This window comes from Stenella coeruleoalba (assembly GCF_951394435.1).
Source record: "Stenella coeruleoalba genome assembly, chromosome: 3".
NCBI classification, from domain to species: Eukaryota; Metazoa; Chordata; class Mammalia; order Artiodactyla; family Delphinidae; genus Stenella; species Stenella coeruleoalba.
Window position 1 is genome coordinate 132,665,993 of NC_137148.1, and position 23,916 is coordinate 132,689,908.

The 23,916-nt window shown below is 44.5% G+C and overlaps 1 protein-coding gene across 4 annotated transcripts in view; it reads right to left on the bottom strand.

Moving 5' to 3' along the window:
* ADAM19 (ADAM metallopeptidase domain 19) overlaps positions 1–23,265 on the bottom strand; it is a gene marked incomplete at its 3' end in the record, with an annotated part of 91,442 nt that extends 68,177 nt beyond the window's left edge. For all 4 annotated transcript variants that reach the window (XM_079916548.1, XM_079916549.1, XM_079916547.1 and 1 more), the window contains exons 1-3: positions 22,516–23,265; positions 19,789–19,874; positions 15,307–15,377 (exon numbers count right to left, since the gene is read on the bottom strand). In XM_079916548.1, coding sequence (XP_079772674.1) covers positions 15,307–15,377; positions 19,789–19,874; positions 22,516–22,582 — 224 coding nt within the window. In that variant the 5' untranslated portion in view covers positions 22,583–23,265. The remainder of the gene's footprint in view (positions 1–15,306; positions 15,378–19,788; positions 19,875–22,515) is intronic.
* Between the last annotated feature and the right edge of the window lie 651 nt (positions 23,266–23,916).

The window sequence follows — 23,916 nt, forward strand, 5'->3', positions numbered from 1 at the left end:
TGATATCATTGTTTTCAACAAAAGCTGGTTTGAGAACCCGAAGGGAGACCCCCAGCGAGGCCTCTCCAGTTCCTGGGAGATCAATCAAGTGCTCAGAATTGTAGATAAGGGGGGAAGTCGATGTAAGGGTGCAAATTACAGAGATAACCAGGGTAAGGACAGACTTCGCTTCTGCCAGGACTTTTAGGGTCACGGAAAGAGTATAGGATGCTACTTGTCACATAGATTTTATCAGTGGATTCCCCACCACCAGAGTTGATGACTGGAGATTATTACCTTCAACTAATGAGAAAACTAAAGATCTAAGAAGTGGCTTATCCGAGGTCCCACCACAAACTAAGGACAAACACGGGGACTTGTACCACTGTCCTGCTACTTACTCAAGCCCGGAACCTCAGATTGGCCTTTGAATCCATCCCCTTCCTCAGCTCATATCCAACCCATCTCCCAGTCTCCATGATTCCACCCTATAAGTATCTCTGGAATCTGTCCCCTTCTCTCCATATCTGCAACCACTTCCTTATATTAGATCACCATAATTACCCCCTCAGATTAAAATAAAGCTTTAGAATGGGTCTTATTACTATCGCCAGTCTTGCCTTTTCCAATCCATCCTCCACACTGTAGTCTAAGTAATTTTTCTCACATGCACTTTGGATGCTGTCACTATCTGGCTTTTAAAATTTCTTCATCGGCTCCCCATTGTCCTCAAGATACACACCCAATCCTTTTAAGGAGCCTACAAGGCCCTTCGAGGACTCGCCCCTGCCTACCTGGACAACCTCTTCTCTCACCGTTTCCTTCCTCCCTCTTGCTCTCTGCTCTAACCACCAAGAACATCTTTTCATCATCAACAAAGGCCTTAGAGCCTTTGTTCCTGCTACTTGCCCTGCGTGGAACCCATCCCCCTCGTATAAGCCACAACTCTACCACCACCCTACTTCTCCTTTTACTTCGCTTCCTCCTAGAAGCCTTCGCAGGCCCTCAATCCAGGGTAGGTTCCCCTTCCCCATGCTCCCATGGTACCTTCTACTTCCCCCAACATAGCCTGTCCCAGACTGCTCAGTAATGGTTGGATTATCTCTCTCCTCCACTAAGCCCTAAGCCTCATGATGGCAAGCTGTGTTTGCTTGCCGTTACTCTTCCAGGAATACCCAGGACCTAGCCCAATGCCAGCCACCAAACTGGCACGCACAATATTTGCTAAATGAAGGAAGAGAAGGTAAGAGAGAAAGGAAGTTAACAATTCCCAATGAGTAACCCAGAGCTCAAGCCCTGGAGACTCAATACACTGGAGACTCTTGTCAGAAAAACCACGGGTTCTCTGACCCAATACCTACTCCCAGTTGAGTTTGAGCAAGACCTGCAACTTGCTCCGGGGTGCCCAAAAGCCTATTCATTTAGCATCCAAGGTATCAGCCAGAGGTCTGTGTATGTCACTGAGTTCTAAATAGAGAAAGAGTAAAGGTTACATTCTTAAAATCAGAGTATCTCCTGGGCAAAATGTAAACGTGGCTTCATTCTCGGGACAGAACCAGTCCAGAGGCCTCAGAACTGGCCTCCTCCTGTAGACATTTCCCCGGGGATGATCACGCTCCATGTCCTAAGCACACAGGTTGGAGAGTAGAAATCCAGCTTCCAGGGAGTCTGCATGAAGAGCCTAGGCACATCCTTGAAGATGAAAACAGAGGTCTGGAAGGGGGGACCTTCAGCACATCTCCCAAGTCCTAATGTAGATCCATCCTGCCCACCAGACCCTGCTTCTCAGGAGACTCCCCCAACTCCCCGAGTTATGAAGAAGCCATCTTGGCCTTGGGCTCAGCCCCTTGCAGTCCACGGCTCCATCCGCCAGGTACACCTCCACCCACTGGGCTCAGCCCAAATTTCCCTTCGACGGCGAGGGGTTGGGGAAGAACTTCTTCTCATCCGAGGTGCAGAAAACACAGCTCAGCTTTAAATTGCACCTCAAGCCTCTTTCCTAAAAATACCCATCTACCTCTCTGACAATATGGTTTTACCAGAGGCAAGAGAAAGCCCAACTCAAAGTCAAAAATAAGAGAACAAAAAAATTTGAACTCTAAGCCACTCAAATCCTCAGGTAGCCCAGCTGTGGAAGGGAGAGAAACCCCTTTCCCACTGCCACATACCACTCTTCTGAATTATAATGATTTGGCTAGCTGGAATCCTGAATTCCTAAGAGCTTATTAGCACTCCAGTTTTGGTTCCCCTAGATCCAGACCAAATATTTATATATTAATTTCTCAGTCTGAATTCCTTTCTCATTCTTCCACTCATCTCTCTTCCCTCCCTCATCCGAAGCCTCCCCTCCTTGCTCCCACAAGACAGAGCTGCAAGGTACCCTCCTGAGGGAAGTTTTCTCTAACCCCCAGGGAGAAATTCCCCCTTCCTTATCGCCCCCTCAGCACTTTACTTTTAACGGTATTAAGTAAATTTGTAACCAACCTCGGATTATGCTGTTTGAGCATTTTCTCTCCCTTAGAGAGTAAAGGGCCAGAGGGCAAGGATATGGTCTTTGCATCTGCTCCCTATAGCACCAAGCATAGGACTTTACACACAGGTGCTCAATCAATATTTGCTGAAATCAATACTACAAAGCTACAGTAATCAAAATAGCATGGTGTTGGCACAAAACAGACATATGGATCAATGGAACAGAATAGAGAGCCCAGAAATAAACCCACACACCTACGGTTAATTAATCTTCGACAAAGGAGGCAAGAATATACAATGGGAAAAAGACGGTCTCTTCAGCAAGTGGTATTGGGAAACTTGGACAGCCACATGTAAACCAATGAAGTTATAACACACCCTCTCACCATACACAATAAATAAACTCAAAATGGCTTAAAGACTTAAACATAAGACCTGACACTATAAACTCCTACAAGAGAACATAGGCAAAACATTCTCTAACATAAATTGTACCAATGTTTCCTTAGGTCAGTCTCCCAAGGCAATAGAAATTAAAAGCAAAAATAAACAAATGGGACCTAATCAAACTTACAAGCTTTTGCACAGCAAAGGAAACCATAAACAAAATGAAAAGACAACCTTCAAAATGGGAGAAAATATTTGCAAATGATGCAACTGACAAGGGCTTAATTTCCAAAATATACAAACAGCTCATACAACGCAACAACAAAAAAAACAAACAACCCTATCCAAAAATGCACAGAAGACCTAAACAGACATTTCTCCTCAGAAGACATACAGATGGCCAACAGGCACATGAAAAGATGCTCAACATCACTAATTATTAGAGAAATGCAAATCAAAACTACAAGGAGGTATCACCTCACACCAGTCAGAATGGCCATCATTAAAAAGTCTACAAATAACAAATGCTGGAGAGAATGTGGAAAAAAGGGAACCCTCCTACACTGTTGGTAGGAATATAAGTTGGTGCAGCCACTGTGGAAAACAGTATGGAGGTTCTTCAGAAAACTAAAAATAGAATTATCCTATGATCCAGCAATTCCACTCCTGGGCATATATCCAGACAAAACTATAATTCAGAAAGATACATGCATCCCTATGTTCATAGTAGCGCTATTCACAATAGCCAAGACATGGAAACAACCTAAATGTCCACTGATAGATGAATGGATAAAGAAGATGTGGTACACACTGCTATTTTTAAAATAGATAGCCAACAAGGGCCTACTGTAAAAAAAAATTTAAAAAAAATTTAAAAAGAACTATATGTCAGTAAATGTTAATAACATTAAAAAAAAGATGTGGCATACACACACACACACACACACACACACACACACACACACACACACAATGGAATACTACTCAGCCATAAAAAAGAACAAAATAATGCCATTTGCAGCAACATGGGTGCACCTAGAGATTATCATACTAAGTGAAGCAAGTCAGACAGAGAAAGACAACTGCCATATGATATCACTTATATGTGAAATCTAAAATATAACACAAATGAACCTATCTATGAAACAGAAACAGAATCACAGACATAGAGAACAGACTGGTGGCTGCCAAGGGGAGGGGGGGTCGGGGGAGGGATGGAGTGGGAGGTTGGGGTTAGCAGATGTAAGCTTTTATAGAATGGATAAACAACAAGGTCCTACTGTATAGCACAGAGAACTATATTCAATATCCTATAATAAGTCACAATGGGAAGGAATATTAAAAAAAAGAATGCATATATGTATAACTGAATCACTTTGCTGTACAGCAGTAATTAATACAACACTGTAAATCAACTATATTTCAATTTTTTAAAAAATCTGCTGAAATCAAACTTGTAGAGTGGAGTCAAGTTAGCTCTGGTTTATAAGGCAGGAGATCCATCAACTGATGAACAGATAAACACAATGTGGTACATCTATACAGTGGAATATTATAAAGCAATAAAAAGTAATGAGGTACAGATGCATGCTATACAACTTGGATAAATCTCAAAAACATTACACAGTGAAAGAAACCAGTCACAAAAAACCAATATTGTATAATCCCATTTATATGAAATACCCAGAATAAGCAAATCTATAGTGACAGATAGCAGATTAATGGTTGCCTAGAGCTGATGGTGTTGGGGGAACGTTGTGGGTAACCAGTCATATTAGTTTGCTAAGGCTGCCTTAACAAAGTGCCACAAACTGAGAGGTTTAAAAAACAGGAATTTATTGTCTCACAGTTCTAAAAGTTAAGCCTAAGATTAAGGTGTTGGCAGGGCCATGCTCCCTTTGAAGGTACTAGGGAAGGATCTGTTCCAGGCCTCTCTCCTAGCTTCTGGCATTTCCTTGGCTTGTGGCCACATAACTCTAATCTTCATATGGCATTCTCCCTCTGTGCGTGTCTGTGTCCAAATTTCCCCTATTTATAAGGACACCAGTCATATTGGATTAGGTGCAATCCTACTCCAGGATGACCTCATCCCAACTAACTACATCCACAATGACTATCTCCAAATAAGGACACTCTGAGGTATCAATACAAGGGGTTAGGACTTTGACATATGAATTTGGGGGGGGGGACATATTCAATCCACAACACTGCTAATGGCTTCTTTTTGGGGTGATGAAAATGTTCAAAAATTAGAATATGATGATGGTTGCACAACTCTGTAAATATACTAAAAAACATTGAATGGCATATTTATATAAATGGATCAGCTGTATGGTATGTAAGTTACATCTCAATAAAGCTGTTAAAAAAAAAAAGCAGGAGAGTTGGGTTTAAAGATTCTGCCCAAGCTCAATAACCAACCCATTGGTGAGAGTGTGTGAAACAAATTCTCTCAACACAGGTGGTGGATTTAACTTACAGAGAAGCCAAAGGCAAAGTGCCTTTATCTACCTGTTCTGTGTAAATTCCCTGTGACCCAGTGATTCACATCTAGGAGATGATTCTCTAGAAGTACCTCTCAAAGAACATGAAGGTGTCCACTCCAGCACTATTTGTAAAAATGAAAAAAAAAAAAGAAAAGAAAAAAAATAGTTTGAATGCCCATCAATATGGGGTGATTAAATTGATCATGACATCTTGATTATTACTGAATCTGAGTGATGGGTATAAGGGATTCATTATATCATTCTCTCTACTTCTATGTGCATTTGATAATTTTCCATTATACGAAGTTCTAAAAGTTAATTATGGCATATGCATACAATGTACCATCACATAGCCGTATGATCTCAAAAATTTACATGGAAATGTATCCAAAATATACTCCCATACTGTGCTGTATGAACGTAAAATGGTACAGCCTTTGGGAAGGAATCTGTGGAATGGGAGGTACAATTTGTCAAAATTTAAAACATTTTAGATATATATGCTATATGACCTTGCAACTCTATTGCTAGGTATTAATCCTACAGAAATACTTGCAAATGTACTCAAAGATTATGTATAAACCTATTACTGCAGCATTATTTGTAATAGCAAGAAAGTAGAAAACTGTCTATTAATAGGCAAATTTTTAAATTCCGGTTCATCCATTCAGTGGAATCCTATGTCATCATTAAGAAGAATGAAATAGGTCTATAATTATGCTAATGTGGAAAGATATTGAAGAGATAAAATAAAAAAGCAAATTATAGAATGGTACATAAAGTATGATCTCATTTATTTTAAAACTCTATTACTTATGTAATTTTTTGCTAGAATTTTATTATCAAAGTTTCAAACACTCCAAAAGTTCTTCTGTAAATTTTTAAAAATAACTGATGATTGCCCATGTTATATTTCCAAATGAAAAAAAAAATAGGTAATAAAACTTAGGATATAGTATAACCCCATTTGGATAAACTTACATGGAAATTTATACAGGGTTAAAATAAAAATCCATATGAAACAGTATGTTCAGGGTAAATGTTCACTCACTGGATGCCAGCTATCGTTGTTATCTTAAGGTAAACAGCCTGATGGTCAAGGGTTCCTCAAACTCAAGAATCAAATCTCGACTTCCTCCAAGTACACAGCTTCCCTTCGCTCTGACAAGGGTCCATCTAAGGCCAACAGGGCAGCTGACAGCTTCCTCCCATTCATTTTACCCTGTGCTCCTGCTGAAGGGCCGCCAGGAGAAATAAGCTTGAGACAAAAGAAAACCATGGACATCCTTCCTGGCTACACAGGCAGCCCTGGCTGCGGGTCCCTGAAAGGAGATAGAGCCGGAACTGGTGAACAAATCCCAACCTCCTTATCAGACAGCTCAGAACCTTGCCAAGGGAGTGCCCAGGCACTGATTCTGCAGGCAGAGACAAGAGGTACAGTTTGGCCGCCTGGAGAACACTGCACAGCTGTATTCTCGAGATACAGTTAGGTCAAACTGGGCACGGCAGGGCAGCAGAATTGAGTTTCCTCCCAGGGGCAATGGGTTTTAAGGTCATCTTCCTAATTACATTTGGAAACCAGCTCAGGGGAATTCCCTCTTACTTCATTCTTAAATGTTTTTCCCATCCTGCAAAATACAAATAATAGCAACTATTTATTGGGCTCTCACAGTGCACCAGGCACAGTGTCCTTTAAGAGAACTGTGTTACTGAATATCACATGACACCTGATGAGGTGGCCACTATTACGAGCCCCATGATGTGGATGAGGAAACTGAGACTTGCATAGGTAAGCAACTTGCCAAAGCTTACACCTCCAGGAGGTGCAAGGAGCCAGCCTGACTCCTGTGTGCCTGGATTGCAGCACTACAGTCCACTGAAATCCAAATTCTAACCTAGGCCTAGGGAAGGCAGGAGGAAAGGGAAGAAGTAGGGCAGAGTAACAGAGAAGTAACACCAGTGTTCATCGAAGAAGAGCATACCAAGTAAGGACAGGGCATCCAAGAGGCAGTATGAGGCCACAGCTAAGACCCCGGGCTTGGAGTGCCCTTCCCAACCAGATGTCCTTGAACAAGTCACACGGCTCCATGCCTCAGGGTCCCCATCTGCCAAACAGGACTAACACAGGTACCTACACCTCACAGGGTTGCTGGGATGATTCAATTAGAGATTGCACAACAGAGCCTGCTACATAGGCATCTCCTATGTTGTAGCTATTACTACGGTTGACGATATCATTCTTCCTATCTGACCATCATTCCTCAGCCAGAAGCCGCCTGAAGGCAGACTGTGCATCAGACAACACGAGCTGGAACTTAGGAAATGCTGATGAACGGTAACCACACATGCTATGTCTCAATATGTTTTTCTCTTGCTACTCTTACTTGAAGACAGTCACAGGGGCCACATGCAATGCTTTGCGTCACCAAGACACTTTAGAAAACATCCGTTCTTGACTCTGCATTAATGAAACTTAGCATGTACTGAAAACCAGCTTATTTACGTGCCACGAGTGATACTACGCACAGCGTAATACATTATCGCTGGGACTTCCCTGGTGGTGCAGTGGTTAAGACTCCGCGCTCCCAATGCAGGGAGCCTAGGTTCGATCCCTGGTCAGGGAACTAGATCCCACATGCATGCCACAAGTAAGAGTTCACATGCCACATCTAAGAAGCCCCTGTGCCTCAACTAAGGAGCTGGTGAGCCAAAACTAAGGGGCCCACCTGCTGCAACTAAGACCCGGCCCAACCAAAGAAGTAAATAAATAAATATATATTTTTAAATACATTATTGCTAAGGCTCACAAACCTGGTGTATTTGTTTCCTGTGCCTGATGTGTAACAAATTACCACAAACTAGGTGGCTCAAAACAACAGAAAGCTATTCTTTCACGGTTCTGGAGGTCAAGAGAGTGAAGTTAAGGTGTTAGCAAGGCTGCACTCAGTCTAAGAGATTCCATTCCTGGCCTCTCCCAGCTTCCAGCGGCTGCCTGTATTCCTCGGCTTGTGGCTACATTACTCCCATCTCTGTGGTCACACTGCCTTCTCCTCTTCTGTCTGTCAGCAAATCTCCCTCTGCCTTCCTCTTACAGATATACTTGTGATTGAATTTACAGCCCACCTGGAAAATCCAGAATTATCTCCCCTTCTCAAAATCCTTAATATAGTCACACTTACAAAGATTCTTTTCTGCCACGTAAGACAGCATAGTCTCAGGTTCCAGGAATTAGAATGTGGGTCTCTGGGAGGGTGGGGAACATTTTTCAGCCTACCTCATCCCACAATGAAGTTATTTTCTATTTTCTATGCAGGACATAGAGTATAGTAAGAAACAGACAGACCTGAGTGTGACTCCTGGATCTGCCTGACATTGAGTGAATTACTCAAATTCCTCACACTTGAGTCTCCCCATTTATAAAATATGAATACTAATATCTTCTAAAAAGAGTTGCCATGCGGATTAAATAAGATGGCATGTGAAGTGCCTCTGCACAGTGCCTGGCTCTCAGTAAATGCTAAGGAGTGAGCGTTATCGTGAACACAAATGAATAAACAACATTCAGAAGGCAAGTGACTTGCCGAAGGCCACCTAACCAGAAAGTGTCAGTGCCTGGAACTGAATCTGGGTCTCTCTGGCACCAAAGCCCAAGCATGTTCTACCCTATGGATTAGGCATTTCGGGCTTATGTGCTCACAGCCTTAAGAGGCAACACATCTAGGTTATTTCAATTGTGGATGCTACTTCATACTCTCTTCCGGCTACTGTACAGCTGCATCCCTTCAGATCACCACTTCTAGTTACTGAGACTGACTTTACACAGTCTACCCTAAGAAAGCAATATCATGTTTCCAATGATTTAGAAATACTGGAGACTCTGCTTATGCAGGGGTGCGGTTAAGAGTTTGGCTTGTACAAAATCACATCAGATTGGCTGGCAATCCATTTGGTCTGCAACTCCAGGGGTTCTGGACAATATGGGAATTATAACCGAAATCAATCTCCACCTACAAAGCTACAATTGGAAACTGCATTTCAAACAGGACCATGAGGTCTCTCTGGGGCAAGGTGCCTAGCCCAGCACTTAGAATTTAAATCCACCTAGGCATTCGCTGCCTCAGAGTCAACGCAGCAGGGTTAATTCCAGTTCCTGATACTTCAAAAAAATGTTTGAAGAAAATTTCAGACACTCACAGGGAGCTCTCTTCAAATTCTCATGTCCCCACCCATCCATCCAACCGTTTCCTCGGCACCGGTCTCCTCGGGTTATACAACATCGGCTGCGGGGAATGGGGAGCCCAGCTGTGTGCAGAGTTTGGAGAAAACATTCTGAATACTTTAGCTCTGCCAAATACTTGGTTAAAGAACGATATCCTCTAATTTCTTAAGCCATGTGTATTTTAAGTGAAATGTAATCCATATGTCTGTGACTCATTTAAATGCACTTCAGTGAAGCATGGTTCACCAAGAGCGCTGGGATATGTCTAAGCCTTTCTTAAGCTTCTCTTTGATCCAGGAAATTGAATTCTGCCAACGACAAATGAAGCTCCTGACAAGAGAGGGGCTAAGAGAGCTGTCCTTTATCCTAGATAAGATGTTAAAATCTATTCCTCACCCAGGAGGAAGCCGGGGAGAACTCCACAGCCTGGGTGATATGCAGAGTTTTGCTCCAGATCAGCTACGCATTTCCACCAGGCCTCCTTGGAAGAGAGGTGCGGCAGCAAGCGGTGGTAACCTACCCCATCTACTGCTGAAAACACTCCTCTTCTGCCTATTTCTCCCCTTCTTGGGTCCTCCAGTATTATACAACTCAAATAGGGATGAAGGGGAAAAAGCCCAGGAGCTAGATCACTCCATTAGCAGTGAATGTTAATTTTCCAGGACAATTAATTTTGTTGCTTGATTTCCAAGACAACAAAAGCAGTCTCCACCCCTAAGATATCTCTGAGGGACTGGTAAGAAGTTAGAGATATGAAGTGAGATGAAAGTCGGAAGTAGTGGTAGGTACAATCATCAGTAAACCTCCAAATGCCTAAATTCTGCCTTGACCATTACTATTCCCCATGAGGTCTGGAGGTAGATATGCACACAAAAGAAAACAAATATCCATTCTTATTAGCTAGCCTTATACAAACAGGATTTCTCTTTCGCTGAGCTGGAGCACAATGAATGGGGTGAGACCAAAGGACATCTCTCCTTTTCCCAAGCCAAAACCTAAATCTGGCATCATTTGGACTCAAGGAAGGAAGTCTACTGAAGAGATGAGAGTTGCAGAATGTGCTTCAGAGACTAGCAGAGAGAAGTATATAGATGGCCAGAGATCCTCTGGGCACAGCGCCCACTGGCTGAGCTGCTCATTTGCTTTTGAAGGTGATCTTGTAATGTAGTAATTGAGCCAGTGAGCATCCTGCAAGCAGGTTCAACAGTTCAGTGTGCCCTCCTCTTGGGAGAAAGTGGAGAAGGGAGAGAGCCAGGGCCTACATCTCCCTGGAGGCGACCAACTCCCCAGATGCCTACAGCTAAGGAAGATTCCATTTGATTTCAGCAAACAAACTGTTGTCCAATAGGGTTTCTGGATTGATGAGGCAGTCCTCAGAGCCTGGGGGAAATTACGTGGAGAAAAAAATATTATGGATTTATACCTCAAAATTGTGGGTTGTGGAAATAGCAGCCTATAATTTCTTCCCTGTAATTTCCCTTCTCGTGCTTATGTTGCCTAAACGGTGGGTCCTGAGCTATCAGTTCATCCCCAACTTCAAGGTCTGTGGTTTTGGGGGTATTTGCCTTTATTCCACTGTCCCCTATTTCCAGGAATGTCTACAGAACTGGAGAATAAATGCCCTGAGGCAGGGACCTCTTTTCCATTTTCCACTTATGTGGTATCCTTTCAATAGGTAGCACAGGAAAGGCTTTTAGAACCCAACTGGGACAAAACCCTCATTCGACAGATGAGAAAGTTGAGGCCCAGGAGGGCCAACTGGCTTGTTGACCAATTCCACATTGTCTGTCTCTGAGCTCAGTACTCTCTCCACTGTACCACACAGCCCTAATCACAAGTCAGGTTCTCCTAACGACAGCTATGTACCAACAGTGGCAAATGATGGATAGGTGTGAGTAAATGTAAGACTAGGGAACATATCAGAGCAGAGTACTACCTTCATCACATACAGGTGAGTCTACAAAAACACGTGTGGAGCAACATGTAGAGTATAATCTCATTTCTGCTCCTCCCTCAGCACAAAAACAGCAGCCTGGTGTGCTTCTGTGTGATTGTGCCGATGAGTATCTACGTGCGTGCTCTCACACGCAGAGAAAAGGTCCATGGCAGGCTCACCAACTGTTCACAGGGGACTCTCCTTGTGGGTGGGAGACTTCCATTCTTTCACTCATTATATTCTGGTATTGCTACATGTTTTACAATGAACACGTACTGCTTTTGCAATTTAAAAAAGCACAAGCTAGAAAAAACTAGTGGCTGCCATTTACTGGGTATGGAGTACAAACCAGGCACTGTGCTGACCCCCTGACGGGCACCATCTCATTTCATCCTCCCAGCGGCTCTACGGTGTGGGACTCTTATTATACCCCAGATAGGGAAACTGAGGCTGGAAGAGGACGTACAGTTAGTAAGTGGCGAGTCAGGATCTGAACCAGGACCCTCCAACATGAAAGCCGCATTGAGGTTAGCCCTACGATGTCACTCTATTCCACCTGCACTCAACAGAGAAAAGAGTGTGTGTCCCCCACGGGAATGTCATCCGTTTATCCGGAGTTGCTTCACAGCAGAAGAAGGCTGCCAGCTGCTGTGCTATGGAACTAAGGCACCTTGGGGTGTCTGCTGCCTGCGCTGAAGGCCCATTTGCTGTGCCCCTCTCTCCTGGCCTAACCCCCATGCTCCTCCATCCTCACTATGCTTGGCTATCTCTCCATGTGTGAATTCCATTAGAGGCCTGCTCACTGCTATTTTGGGCCATGCATTAGCACATGGGCTTTGATTAGACGAGAGAAGGCCAGACACTTCAGGATGATGAAAAAGAAATTAGAAATGTCCTCTCCCTCCCCTCAGAGTCCCAGAAGCCCTTGTCCACAGCTCCTAGGAGGCCTGAGAATCCAATATATGAGGAGACGTACGTGGGGGGCAAGGGGAGGGAATGGAAACCCTCATAACCTATTAGGACCTTTGAACCCGGCTGTTCTTGCTCCTTGGAACTGTCGTCTCCCCGCTGTCCACGTGGCTCACTTCCTCGCCTCCTTCAGGTCTGGACTCAAATATCAATTCAACACCAAGGCCTGCTCTGGCCACCGTTCCCAGCACCTCCCTCCTGAACCCCTGCTCTCCAGAGCCCTTATGTTCCTTTTGTTTCTGCCACAGCAGTTGTCACTGGACATACTACACATTCACTTGTGTATTTATTGTTCCCCTCACTGAAATATAAGATCCAGGAAGGCAGAACTGTTTTATTCACAACTATATCTGCAGTACCTGCACTGGTGCCTGGAATGCTACAGATGCATCCAAGAGGGAAAAGATAAATGAACCAACTGAGGAAGCTGAGAACCAGAGCCTGAGGATCACTTAGCACAGGGCCTAGTTTCCCCCTCAAATATCACGGGATTATAAAAACTTTATAATTTTGATAAAATGTGAAAAATCAGAAAAGCAGCACCACCACCCCCCAAGCTGTTTTGAATCCAGACTTGCACGCACCATGAATGAGAGGGCTTTTGGGAAGTAAACACACTAGGAAGTCATGTGCAGTTGGAGTTCCGCTTGCTAACACATGTTCAAAAACAAAAAGCCCAATTTAGACGAAAATAGCAGGAAGCCATCCCCAGGGATACCTGGTGAGGTCATATTGCTTGGCTCTGCTGCTTCCACTTTTGTCAAGTCTCCTGCCTGCTGCCAATTCAAGGACGCCAGGAATCACATCCAGGCCACTGCTGATCACTGGGAAACAAAAGAGCTCCAGGCAACAGACAACAGAACCCCATCTCCGGGCTCTCCTCTGGAACCTCAGTGTGGGACCGTAAAACATCACAATAGTAGTCAACTATTTACTGTGTTCTCTGTAAGCACTTTGCGTACATCACTGTACTCAGCCCTCACAACCACCCATATGAGGCTGGTGTTACTAGTCTCATTTTATAAGTGGGGACACTGAGATTCTAAAAGACGCAGCAATATGCCCCAGGTTACTCGGCTAGTAAGTTGAAACTGGGTTTCTGTGACTCCAAATCCAAGAACACAAATGATCCTCATTTCACCTCTCTCATTTACTTGCTGTGTGGCCTTAGACAAGTGCCTATCCTTCCCTGAGTTGAAGTTTCTGCTTCCATGCATAAGACTGCTGCACTCAGTGTTTTCTATGGCATCTTCGCGCTCTAACTTCCTATGACCTCTTGCAAAGAGTCCAAAATACGAAGGAAAGATGAGTCCTGGGATCCCTGCTTGGCCAATCCAACTCCAAAGAATTTGCCCATGACACTAACCCCATCACGTAGGCAGCCCAGAGGAAGCTGAGGGGTCAAATGCCCCAGCTGGTGGCAGAATAGGACAGATTAGACGGAGGTGGCAATAGGGAACAACAGACTAGAGCTAGAGCATTAGGGCCATGAGAAACTGAAGAAGGCCCCTGAGAGAGACTAAAAACAGACCCTCTGGGGGCCTTTCCTGCAAGACCAAAGGAAGACAATGCAAGGAGAAATCCCAGGCAGATTTCTGGGCCTGCACCCTCTGCAGACACAGCCAGCTGGGTCTATTCCAGGGAAATGGGACAAAAGGAACACATTCTTGGGCTGGTTTTACTCCAGGAGTAACGTAGGAGGAAAGTAGCAAAAATGATTGAGATGCCCATCTTTCTGGCTTCCCGAAGGCCACCACATTCTGGAGGCAGAGGAAAGACTCGGATGAAGCCCGTTACTGCACAGGCTGCTTAAGTCATACTTTTACTGCACTTCCGACACCACTCATCCTCCTCTGAGAGTGTCCAAAAAGCCCAAATTTGGAATAATTTATATTCTTGCTTTCCACCCAAGCTTAGCAGTCATTCCCATCCTCCTGGATATGGGAAGGTCCCTATCCATCGCCTTCTTGGCAGGGATGCGTGTGATTACTCATCTGCTTCCAAGGGACTCCGGAGGCTGCCAAGAGGAGACAGGCAGTTCTGAGAGCCATGCAGCCTTATCTGCAAGGTCTGTGCGGCAGAATGTAAGTGGGACTGTTGGTGGGGAAATATCAGAAGCCCTCAGAGGACCCCGGCCAAGTAAGGAGAGCTCTCCAGTGGCCAAAGCAGATTGGGAATGGCCAAAGAATGGGCAAAAGACACAGCCGTGCCTTATGTCTATTCACCTGCTCGATAACGTGAATCAAGATACAGCTGCACTTGATGGCAAATCCATGTGGAAATATTTCTGAGCCAGGCAGCCACCCAAGAGGAGTGAGGTTAGGAAGATGGAGGAACCAGCCCGATGAAGCCAGGAGACTGCTGACCATATGCCCTTATTGGCAGGAGCTCAGATGCAGCTGACCCAGAATGGACAGAGCAGCCAGGGTGTGAGCATCAAATCCCAGAACACTCCACCTTGCCTCTCTCCTTTCTGCTGTTTTCCTCTAATCTCCTTCACTTCCTGCTGTGCGCTGTGCTGGAGCTAGTAAGACAGCTGCCAAAGTCCTCCAGCCCATCCCTCCCTTCATGTCTCCCACATACACACACTCACACACACTCACGTGCAGTGAATTCTAAGAGGCCCCAGAAATACAGCCTGAGGAAATTCAAGGAAGACGTTAAACAGTCCACTAATTTCACAGCAAGTCAAGAGACTGTGGAAATGCTGGCTCTGTAAGATGCTCCCCACAAAGGAACCCTAGCTTGAGAGCTTGGGTCACTTCGCTAACTGTTTCCTTACAAAACAGCGGCACCTGCGTCCGGCACTGACATGCAAGTGGGTTGTTTCATTTCAGACAAAGGAGAAGTCCACTTACTCATTCTTCTCCAGGTCCAGGATCAGTTCTCGCCCCTCAGCCATCACCCTGAGCTCAGCTTTGAGTGGATGCTAAAAGCAACAACAAAAGAATGTCAGTTCCTAAAAGCAGGGGACGAGGCTACCAGGAAGGGGCGCACGATCTAGCACAGGGCTCTGACCTGGATCCACAGGAACTGGATCGACAAAAAAGGCTCAATCTCATTTCCAGCCCAAACGTGAAATATCTTCACTCCCAGAAGGACCCAATTCCCCTCCCCCATCTGCATTCTCCTCAAAGACAAAGGAGAGAAACTCCAAGCCGAAATGTGGTTGTAAGCGCCTGCATGCAGGCCTGGTAAAGGCAAACCCTGAAAAACACGATCTTGGAAGACAAATTCTGAGTGGAGTTAGATCTGGCTTCAAGTGCTGGCTCCGACACTATAGTTGTGAATTGGGCACATTACCGAACCTCCCTACAACTCAGTTTCCTCATTTATAAAACAGAGGAGTAAGAGTCAACTTTATGGGGATCTTGTAAAGACTAAGTGACATGGTAAATGTAGAGAATTTATTACAGTGCTTGGCATACAGGAAGCCCGTTACATGTTGGCTGTTATCTAAAGTACCAGGGAAAGCCTCTTCATCATGGTCTCGTATTTTATTTTATATTGGCTCTCAGTTTGGATACCCCTCAATCATCTCAGAGGAGACAACTAGAAGAACCTCCTACTAAGGTTTTAAAGGTCTGAAAGATACATTTTACACACAGGAGAAAATTTGCTGAGGGCCGAAGTAGCTACACACCCAGAATAGACCATTTAAAGTATCATACAAATGGCCAATAAGCATAAAAAACATGTTCAGCATCACTGGTAACTTTCCCTCACCCAAAAAGATTTTTTTAAGATATCTTTTAAAAAACCAAAGCAACAAAGATTTTTTTTAAACCATAAATCACAATGCAGTGGAGTATACTATAGAATGGGCACTCTCACACCCTACCAGTGAGAATTTCAATCAATACTGGCTCACCGGAAAATAATCTGTCGGTATGGCCCAAGAGTTTAAAAATGTTTAGGCCCTCTAACTCAGAAATAGAAGATTCTATCTGAAGGGAACAAATGGAACCACAGGCAATGCTTTACACACAAGGATGCTCATTACTTACAATAATGACTAATGAAATAGAACCTAAATGTCCAAAAATAGGAGAATGGTTAAATAACTGATAATCCATTCACATGACAAAACATTACACAGTCACTAAAAATGATGACTTTCAATGATTTTTAAATTATCAAGAAAGTACATATGATAATGATTAAGCACAAAGGTTTAAAACATAACATTGTATGTTTTATTCATTCACACTTTTGTAAAGGGACTAAAGTAGAGAGAAATAAACCAAAAGGTTACCATAGTTACTTCTCAGCAGTGAGAACATGAGTTAATTCTATTTTGTGCATTTTTCCATGTCTTTATAATGGCTTTATATATATATATATATATATATATTTTTTTTTTTTTGGACTGCGTTGGGTCTTCACTGCTGCACACGGGCTTTCTCTAGTTGCAGTGAGTGGGGGCTACTCTTCGTTGCAGTGCACGAGCTTCTCACTGCAATGGCTTCTCTTGTTGTGGAGCTCTAGGCACGCGGGCTTCAGTAGCTGTGGCGTGAGGGCTCAGTAGTTGTGGCTCGCGGGCTCTGGAGCGTAGGCTTGGTAGTTGTGGCGCACAGGCTTAGTTGCTCCACAGCATGTGGAACCTTCCTGGACCAGGGCTCGAACCTGTGTCCGCCGCACTGGAAGGCGGATTCTTAACTACTGCCCAGCAGGGAAGCCCAAGCTTCTACCCCTTTTAAGGTTGACCTCAAAGCTTAGTTCTGGCATGTATGAGAAAGTGGGTCACCTGCTTTGCCACCTCTGGTTGGCGCCTGCCTCTTCCAAGCACGTTTCTCTCCTTATCAACTTCAAACTCCACTTCCCATTAGGGTCCTGGGCATCCCTGAAACTTTTGTGCCACTGAGGGCTCTGATGAGATCCGAACATTGTGATCTAGGATGCTTATGCAACTCTGTCCTTTGCTGTTTTTTGCTAATTTATCCTACTCACTTCTCTTAACAAGGGACATTTCAAAAACATGGGGAGAGGAAGCTAGGGGGATGTTTACCCAATAACTTTCACTAAGAAATTCACTTCTCTGTTTCTGATGCCTATTTCTGATTCAGCTCCACCAATACCTATTTCTGGTCGCTGGTCCTTTGCCACTTCACTCTGGGGGGTCTGGAGCAAGGGCCCTGTCCAATCACATTAAGCATCAGAGACACAGTCCCAAGTGGGCATTTGAGGAAAAGCGCACAGCAACAGAGCTGTATCAATCCCTTATCCAAGAGGTAGGTGGCCAAGAGTCCACACAAAAAAATGAAAGTTGACACAGATCAAAGCACTTTCACTTCTCCCCCAAAGAGACACAAGCTGCAACATGAGTATGAACATTTATTTTTAAGTGGATAATCCAAAAATATTTCTCTAGTCTGGAAGATGCTCAGACACTGATATTTAAGATATGATGTTTCCAGGGGACATTTCAAGCAAAACAATGAAATAGCACTGTGAGGATTTATGTAGCTTCCCTGTCCAGATTCACTCAGTTTTTGTCTTGCAACTCTACTCTGTGCTAGGAAGGGGCAACATCACCTCTCCTAGGAAGTGTAGGAGCTGACCCACTGCTTATACTTCCCCAGGGCAGGGTTAAATGCCTTTCTCTTTTGAGCTAGATTAAACAGATCTTCAGCTCCACAGGGTATTGGAAATCTGTCCTATATATCTGTACCCCCCTTAAGACATAGTACAATATTTAGCATATAGTGTTCAACTAACGTTTGATGAATGAAGTAATTACAAAATGAGAATAAGATGCCTGAGTGAGACCTACCTCTCCCTCTCTTGACATTCATTCATTTGTTCTTCAACAAATATTTATGGTGCCAGGCACGGTGCTAACTATTCCTACAAAATACAATGACCCAGATTCTGGGCAGACAATGGCTGGGAACAAAGACAGGATCTGAGCTGCACTTTGTTTCTCAGGCCCTTCCTGAGGATGCCCAGCATCCCACATCTGGAGGGAACAGAGAGGCGTCTATAAAAGTATCAGATCCATTCCTCGGACAATAATGGATAGGTTGGAATATCCAAGATCTTAATTTTTAAAAATAACCTTCTCTAGGACGGCCATCCATTAATTTGTCTAGACTTTTCCTGAAGCTATTTTCAGTCTCTCCTACTTTTTGATGAAATGAACGCCATACATTTATTGTCTTTAGGATAAAACATTATTTGCTTTCATTTGTCCTAGTATTTTTGCTGTAAATTCCCTTATTAAATCCAAACTGGAGCATTTTTGGACATGTCTGTATTACTCTAGGCATAACTTCATGTATTCTGGGCATTTCTACTCTCCATTTACCTTTCCAGACTCAAGGACCACAAGTCTGAAATCTTTCCTGACACAGCTCTCTCCTCTCTCTGCTACCGTAATCTGGCTCTTATATGTTGCCCAATAAATCACTGACCATTTGAACCCAAAGGGCTCTTGCTAACTACCCCTCCTCTCCAGCCCTCTTCCTTCTTATCCCATCTAAGCCCTATTTTATAAATGAGGAAACTGAGTTCAGAAAGTGAAAGGTCCAGTAGCTGGTTACTGACATGCAGCAATCACATCTTCCTTTCCAGTTCTTTCTTGTCTCACTTGAGCTATAAGAACCAGAACCAAAGACTATCCTAGATGCACAGATCCTTCCTGCAAGAACAGGATAATGTTTTCTGTCTTATTCCCAATCCCCTTTATAAAGCCTGTGCATTCTGCTGGTGTCATGGCCCAAGGAGCCTACTGAATTTTAAGATTATTGGATTTGAAGACAGATTCCTCAGTACAAGGTCTCTACCCTGCGTCTTATTTTAAAAATAGTTTGGGTTATCATTTTTCTCTCCAAGTATATTATCTCATCAATAAAGTGAAGCAGGGACTTCCCTGGCGGTCCAGTGGTGAAGACTCCGCACTCCCAATGCAGGGGGCACGGGTTCGATCCCTGGTCAGGGAACTAAGATCCCGCATGCCTCACAGTGTGGCCAATAAATAAATAAATAAATGAAGTGAAACACATATTATGCAGAGCAAAAACTAATGACAAAATTTAATCAATCCCAGCTGAGAGTCGGTGATTTTTGTGACACATATTTGCACTTAGCTTATGTCAGCATTAACGTGGATTTTCATTTCCTCAACTACTTGCATTTAGAAGTGTTTCTAGTAGGTTGTCACACAACGAAGGAAAGCCCCGTCTGGGATTTCCAAAACTGGAACACAGAGCAGAAAGAGTGGGCCAGAAACGGAACTAGTGGTGATAACTGGGCTTCCAGGAAAGTTGAGTAGGTGACCTCAAGCCTCACAAAATGGAGTTGTCAGCTTCTGCCTGTGAAAATGAGATTCTTTGTCTTACCTTTTCCCTCAAGGGGCTTTCTGCAGTCTTCCACTGAGGTATTATTAGTTCGTGCTGTGGCTGGGGGCTGCCTTCCCCACTTCCTCCTGCCAACACAGGAAGCACACCATTGGAATCCCAGACCTCTGCACCCTAGCTAAGCCAGGCATGCACTGCCAACCGGAAAGACCCATATTGGGTTGTCAGGAGACCTGATGGATTCCAGGCTCTTGGCACTCACTATGGGTCAGGCACTCTGCTAGGTGCTGATAATATAGTGGTTGGTCTGTGTATACTTCACAAAGTTTATCTTCTAGAGATGGGAAGCAGACAACACAAATATTCTCCAATGGTACCAGAGGGTCATGAAATAAAGAGACCCTGAAGAGGAGGTACCTATTTTAGAGAGGATGATCAGCAAGGATGGCATTTAATTGAGACCTGAGGGACCAGAAAGTTGCAAAGATCTAGGGGACGGGTGTCCCAGGGAGACAGGTCAGCAAGAGCAGAAATGGCCTTGGCCTGTTTAAGGAACAAGCAGAAGTTAGAGGTAGCTAGAACGTAGCAAACGAGAGGGGAAATTGGTAGATATGGTCAGCAAGACAGCCATGGGTCTGATATCACAGAGGGCATGGAAAGTGTCTGGATTTTATTATAAATAGACTTGGAAGGCACTGGAGGGTTTAGACACAGAGCAATATGATCTGTATTTGGTTTTTAAAAGATCTTTCTGCCGCTGGGTGGAGATGGAGAGGGTGGAGGTGGGGGAGGGAGGCAGGAGTGCAAGTAGAAGCAGGAAGGCAAGGCTGGAGACTTGCAGGAGCCCTAGTGAGAGTTGCTGGTGGCTCAGACTAGAATGACATCAGTAAAGAGGAATGAAGTGTTTGGATTCTGGGTATATCTGAAGGGCAAGCCCCTGGGTATTATTTCCATTGAGTTTCAGTTTTCTCATCTGTAAAATGAAGACAATGATACCCACCTGCCCATCTCACAGCATTACTGGGGAGAGTTACTGTGAAAGTGCTTCCCAATCCGCAAAGCATCATCACGTTAACCTGAGCTTCCTAAGGGCAAGTTTGCTTTTTCATATCACTTTCTACTTTCCAAATGATTCTCACCACCCAGTTCTCTGTACTCAAGACAACCCTGGGAGCTAGGTAGGAGGATTCCTATTTTTCAAGAAAGGTGAATTGAAATCTGTTTGAGGAGACTTGTTCCAGGCAGGGCAGACCTCAAACATTGGTCGCAGGCAATCTTAATAAAGTGGTAATTGCTCAAGACCTAGGCAAATTAGTCTCCGTAAGAATAGGCCAAATCCACAGGACTCCTGGGGTTGAAGTGAGGACTCCAAAATTTATTCTTTCTAAACCAACCACATCAATCACATAGCATACAATGAGTGACACAGAAGATGGCCATAGTTGTTCTGTTAGACTGGCCCAATTATGAGTGATTAACTTTCCTTTGAGATTACTGATATGATGTGTTCTCAATCAAAATAGAACCTAAAAAATAACCTCATTAGAGTAGAATTAGTTTCATCATATTAGTAAAAATGAGAAGCAATTCATTCATTTACTCATTACATATTTTCTGAGCGCTTAACTGTATGCCGAATACTATGCTAGGTGCTTGATATTCACTGGGGAATCAGGCATAGTTTCTGATCTAGTGGCTCTGATCAATCTAGATTCTCTGCAACAAAAAGGAATTATGCTATTCAATGGAACATTCAAAGGAATGAAATGATCTTTATGATTGCAAAAATTATTGAAAGCTAGGCTCAATAACAGGAACACAGTACATCTTAAGAAAAACTATTCAAACCTTGGAAATAAGGCAAAAAGAGCAAGCAGGATGTCCTTTCAATGTCACATTTGGAGCATTGTTTAATGGGCCTTCCCACATATTAGTGAATTATCTAGAGGAATGTACCTTTGTTTGACTTTTTTGTTTCCTATTAATTAAAGGCTATACTCTGTGAAATTATCTGTTAACTGTAGCTTTCAGTCTGGTAGAGATGCAAATGACTTCAGTATAGTAGAAAGATAACTAAGAATTATGGGTGTTTGGCCCCATGGAGCACTGACCACTTGTGTATCTGTCCCAGCACAGGATTTCAACATTCTTTCTCCAATGCTTGTATCACTCCTGTTCCTCTAATGCTTTGAACTAGCTTTACCATTCTATTCACTGCCTCATTAATGAATCAAATCAATCTTTGCCAACCTTTCATCCTATATTTGTATAAGAGTCATGTTTTTAACTTTTTGAAAATTATACTTCTGCGATTTCTTGAAGGAATTTATAGTCATTGAAACCATGTTTTTGGAGAATGTAACGATGTGGCAAATGCTCATAATGTGAAGTGGCTTATGCAAGACACAAAACAGTACCTATGGTATGGCTCCAATTTTACCAAAATATATTTATAGGCACACACACAAAGACTGGAGAAAAGAGGAGAGACTAGGAAAGCAGCGGAAAGAAAAGCCAAAAGCAGAAAAACCGAGGAAAAGGAGAGAGAGGGAGGCAAGCCAGGGAGGGACCGACTGTTTTCTGCCTGCTCCGGGTCTCCCGCATCTCCACCACCTCCCCTGGCGCACAACGTGGGAACAAAGCCGGGGCTCCCGGCCTGGGGGCCGGCGGGGGCGCTGCCCCGAGGAGTTGCGGGGGGCGACTCCCAGCTGCCCAGCTCCCCCAACCCACCCACCTCCAAAGCGCCCCGTCCCCCGCCCTGCTACTTACTTCTGGTCCACCCCGGCAGGGCGAGCGCCAGCAGGCAGAGCTGGGCAGCGCCCACGCCCCGGGGCATGGTGGCAGCTGGCCCCTCGCGCACTCTGCGTTCACCAGCACGCGGCCATGCCAGCACCCTAACCAGGCCGCGGCGCTTCTGGAACCCACAGTCGCCCCGCAGCTCCCAGCCCTGCTCCCAGCCATTGGCCGGGACGCTCCGCCCCCGGCTCCGCGGAGGAGGGGCGGGAGGAGCCAGGGGCGGAACCAGCGCGACCCCTGGGAGCCAGGCGAGGTGGGGGCGGGGGGCGGTGTTCGGCGGTGCTCAGGTGCTGGCGATCAGGGGCGGGCGAGTCCGAGCCGGAGGAAGGGTAGGGATTCACTGTGGGCGTGGCCTGAGGAGGGTCGGGGGCTTGGGTTTGTAGGAATTAAGCTGGACCCCTCTGGGGACAGCGGCCCATTTCCTCTGTCCCGCACTGGGCTAGACGCCTTGGGTGACACTCAGAGGCTACTCACCCAGCACCGTCCTCTAGAGGCCGCCACGCTTGGACGCAGGTTCTGAAAGAGTTAACCTGGCACAGAGAACTAAGTGCTATATGGAATTGTTTTCTTAGCAGGACACAAATCAGGGATCCTTTCCTTCTGACTGGGAGGAACGGGGTGGTGAAGAGAGGATTCCCAGAGGAGAAGACGTCTGAGTTCAGGAGGAGGCGAAATGGAGCACCAGGCAGAAAACGCGAGACAAACAGACTAGGGCGGGAAAGTCCATGGGCTGTACTGGGGAAAAACTGGAATTTGGGATGGTTAGGATTTAGGGCTTTGGAGGGAACGGAGGGAGATGAGACTTGAAAATAATAATAATGACTGTCACTTACTGAGGGTTTACTGTTTGCTAGAAAAAGAAAATAATAACTAAGACTGATAGAGCGCTTCCTAAGTGCCAGACACTGTCTTCAGCACTTTACATGTCAACTTATTTAATTAATCAATCTAGGAAAAGAACTACCTTTTATTGTCCTTTAATATGTGCTGGGGACTCTCTATACATCATCTCTTTTCATTAGCCCAATGATCCCCTGGGGTAAGTACTAAGAGTTTCCTGGTTTAGAGATAGAAAACCAAACCTGAGAGGCTAAGTAATTTGCCCAAGGTCACACAGCTAAAGTCAGAGTCTGGATTCAAGTCCACATCTGAATAACTCCAGAGCCTCTTACAGCACACCTTATTTTACAGATGGGTAAACTGATAATCAGAAAAAACTGCCTTGCCTAAGATCCCTTAGCAAGTTTTGGCAAAGCCTGTTTCTAAAGCCTCAGACCTCTTGTCATCTATTCCTTTCACTGAGTCTCCTTCTTCAAACCCAGGTTGGTACAGTTAAACAAGATGCTGTGTTTGGGGGGAGGAAAAGGCACTCCT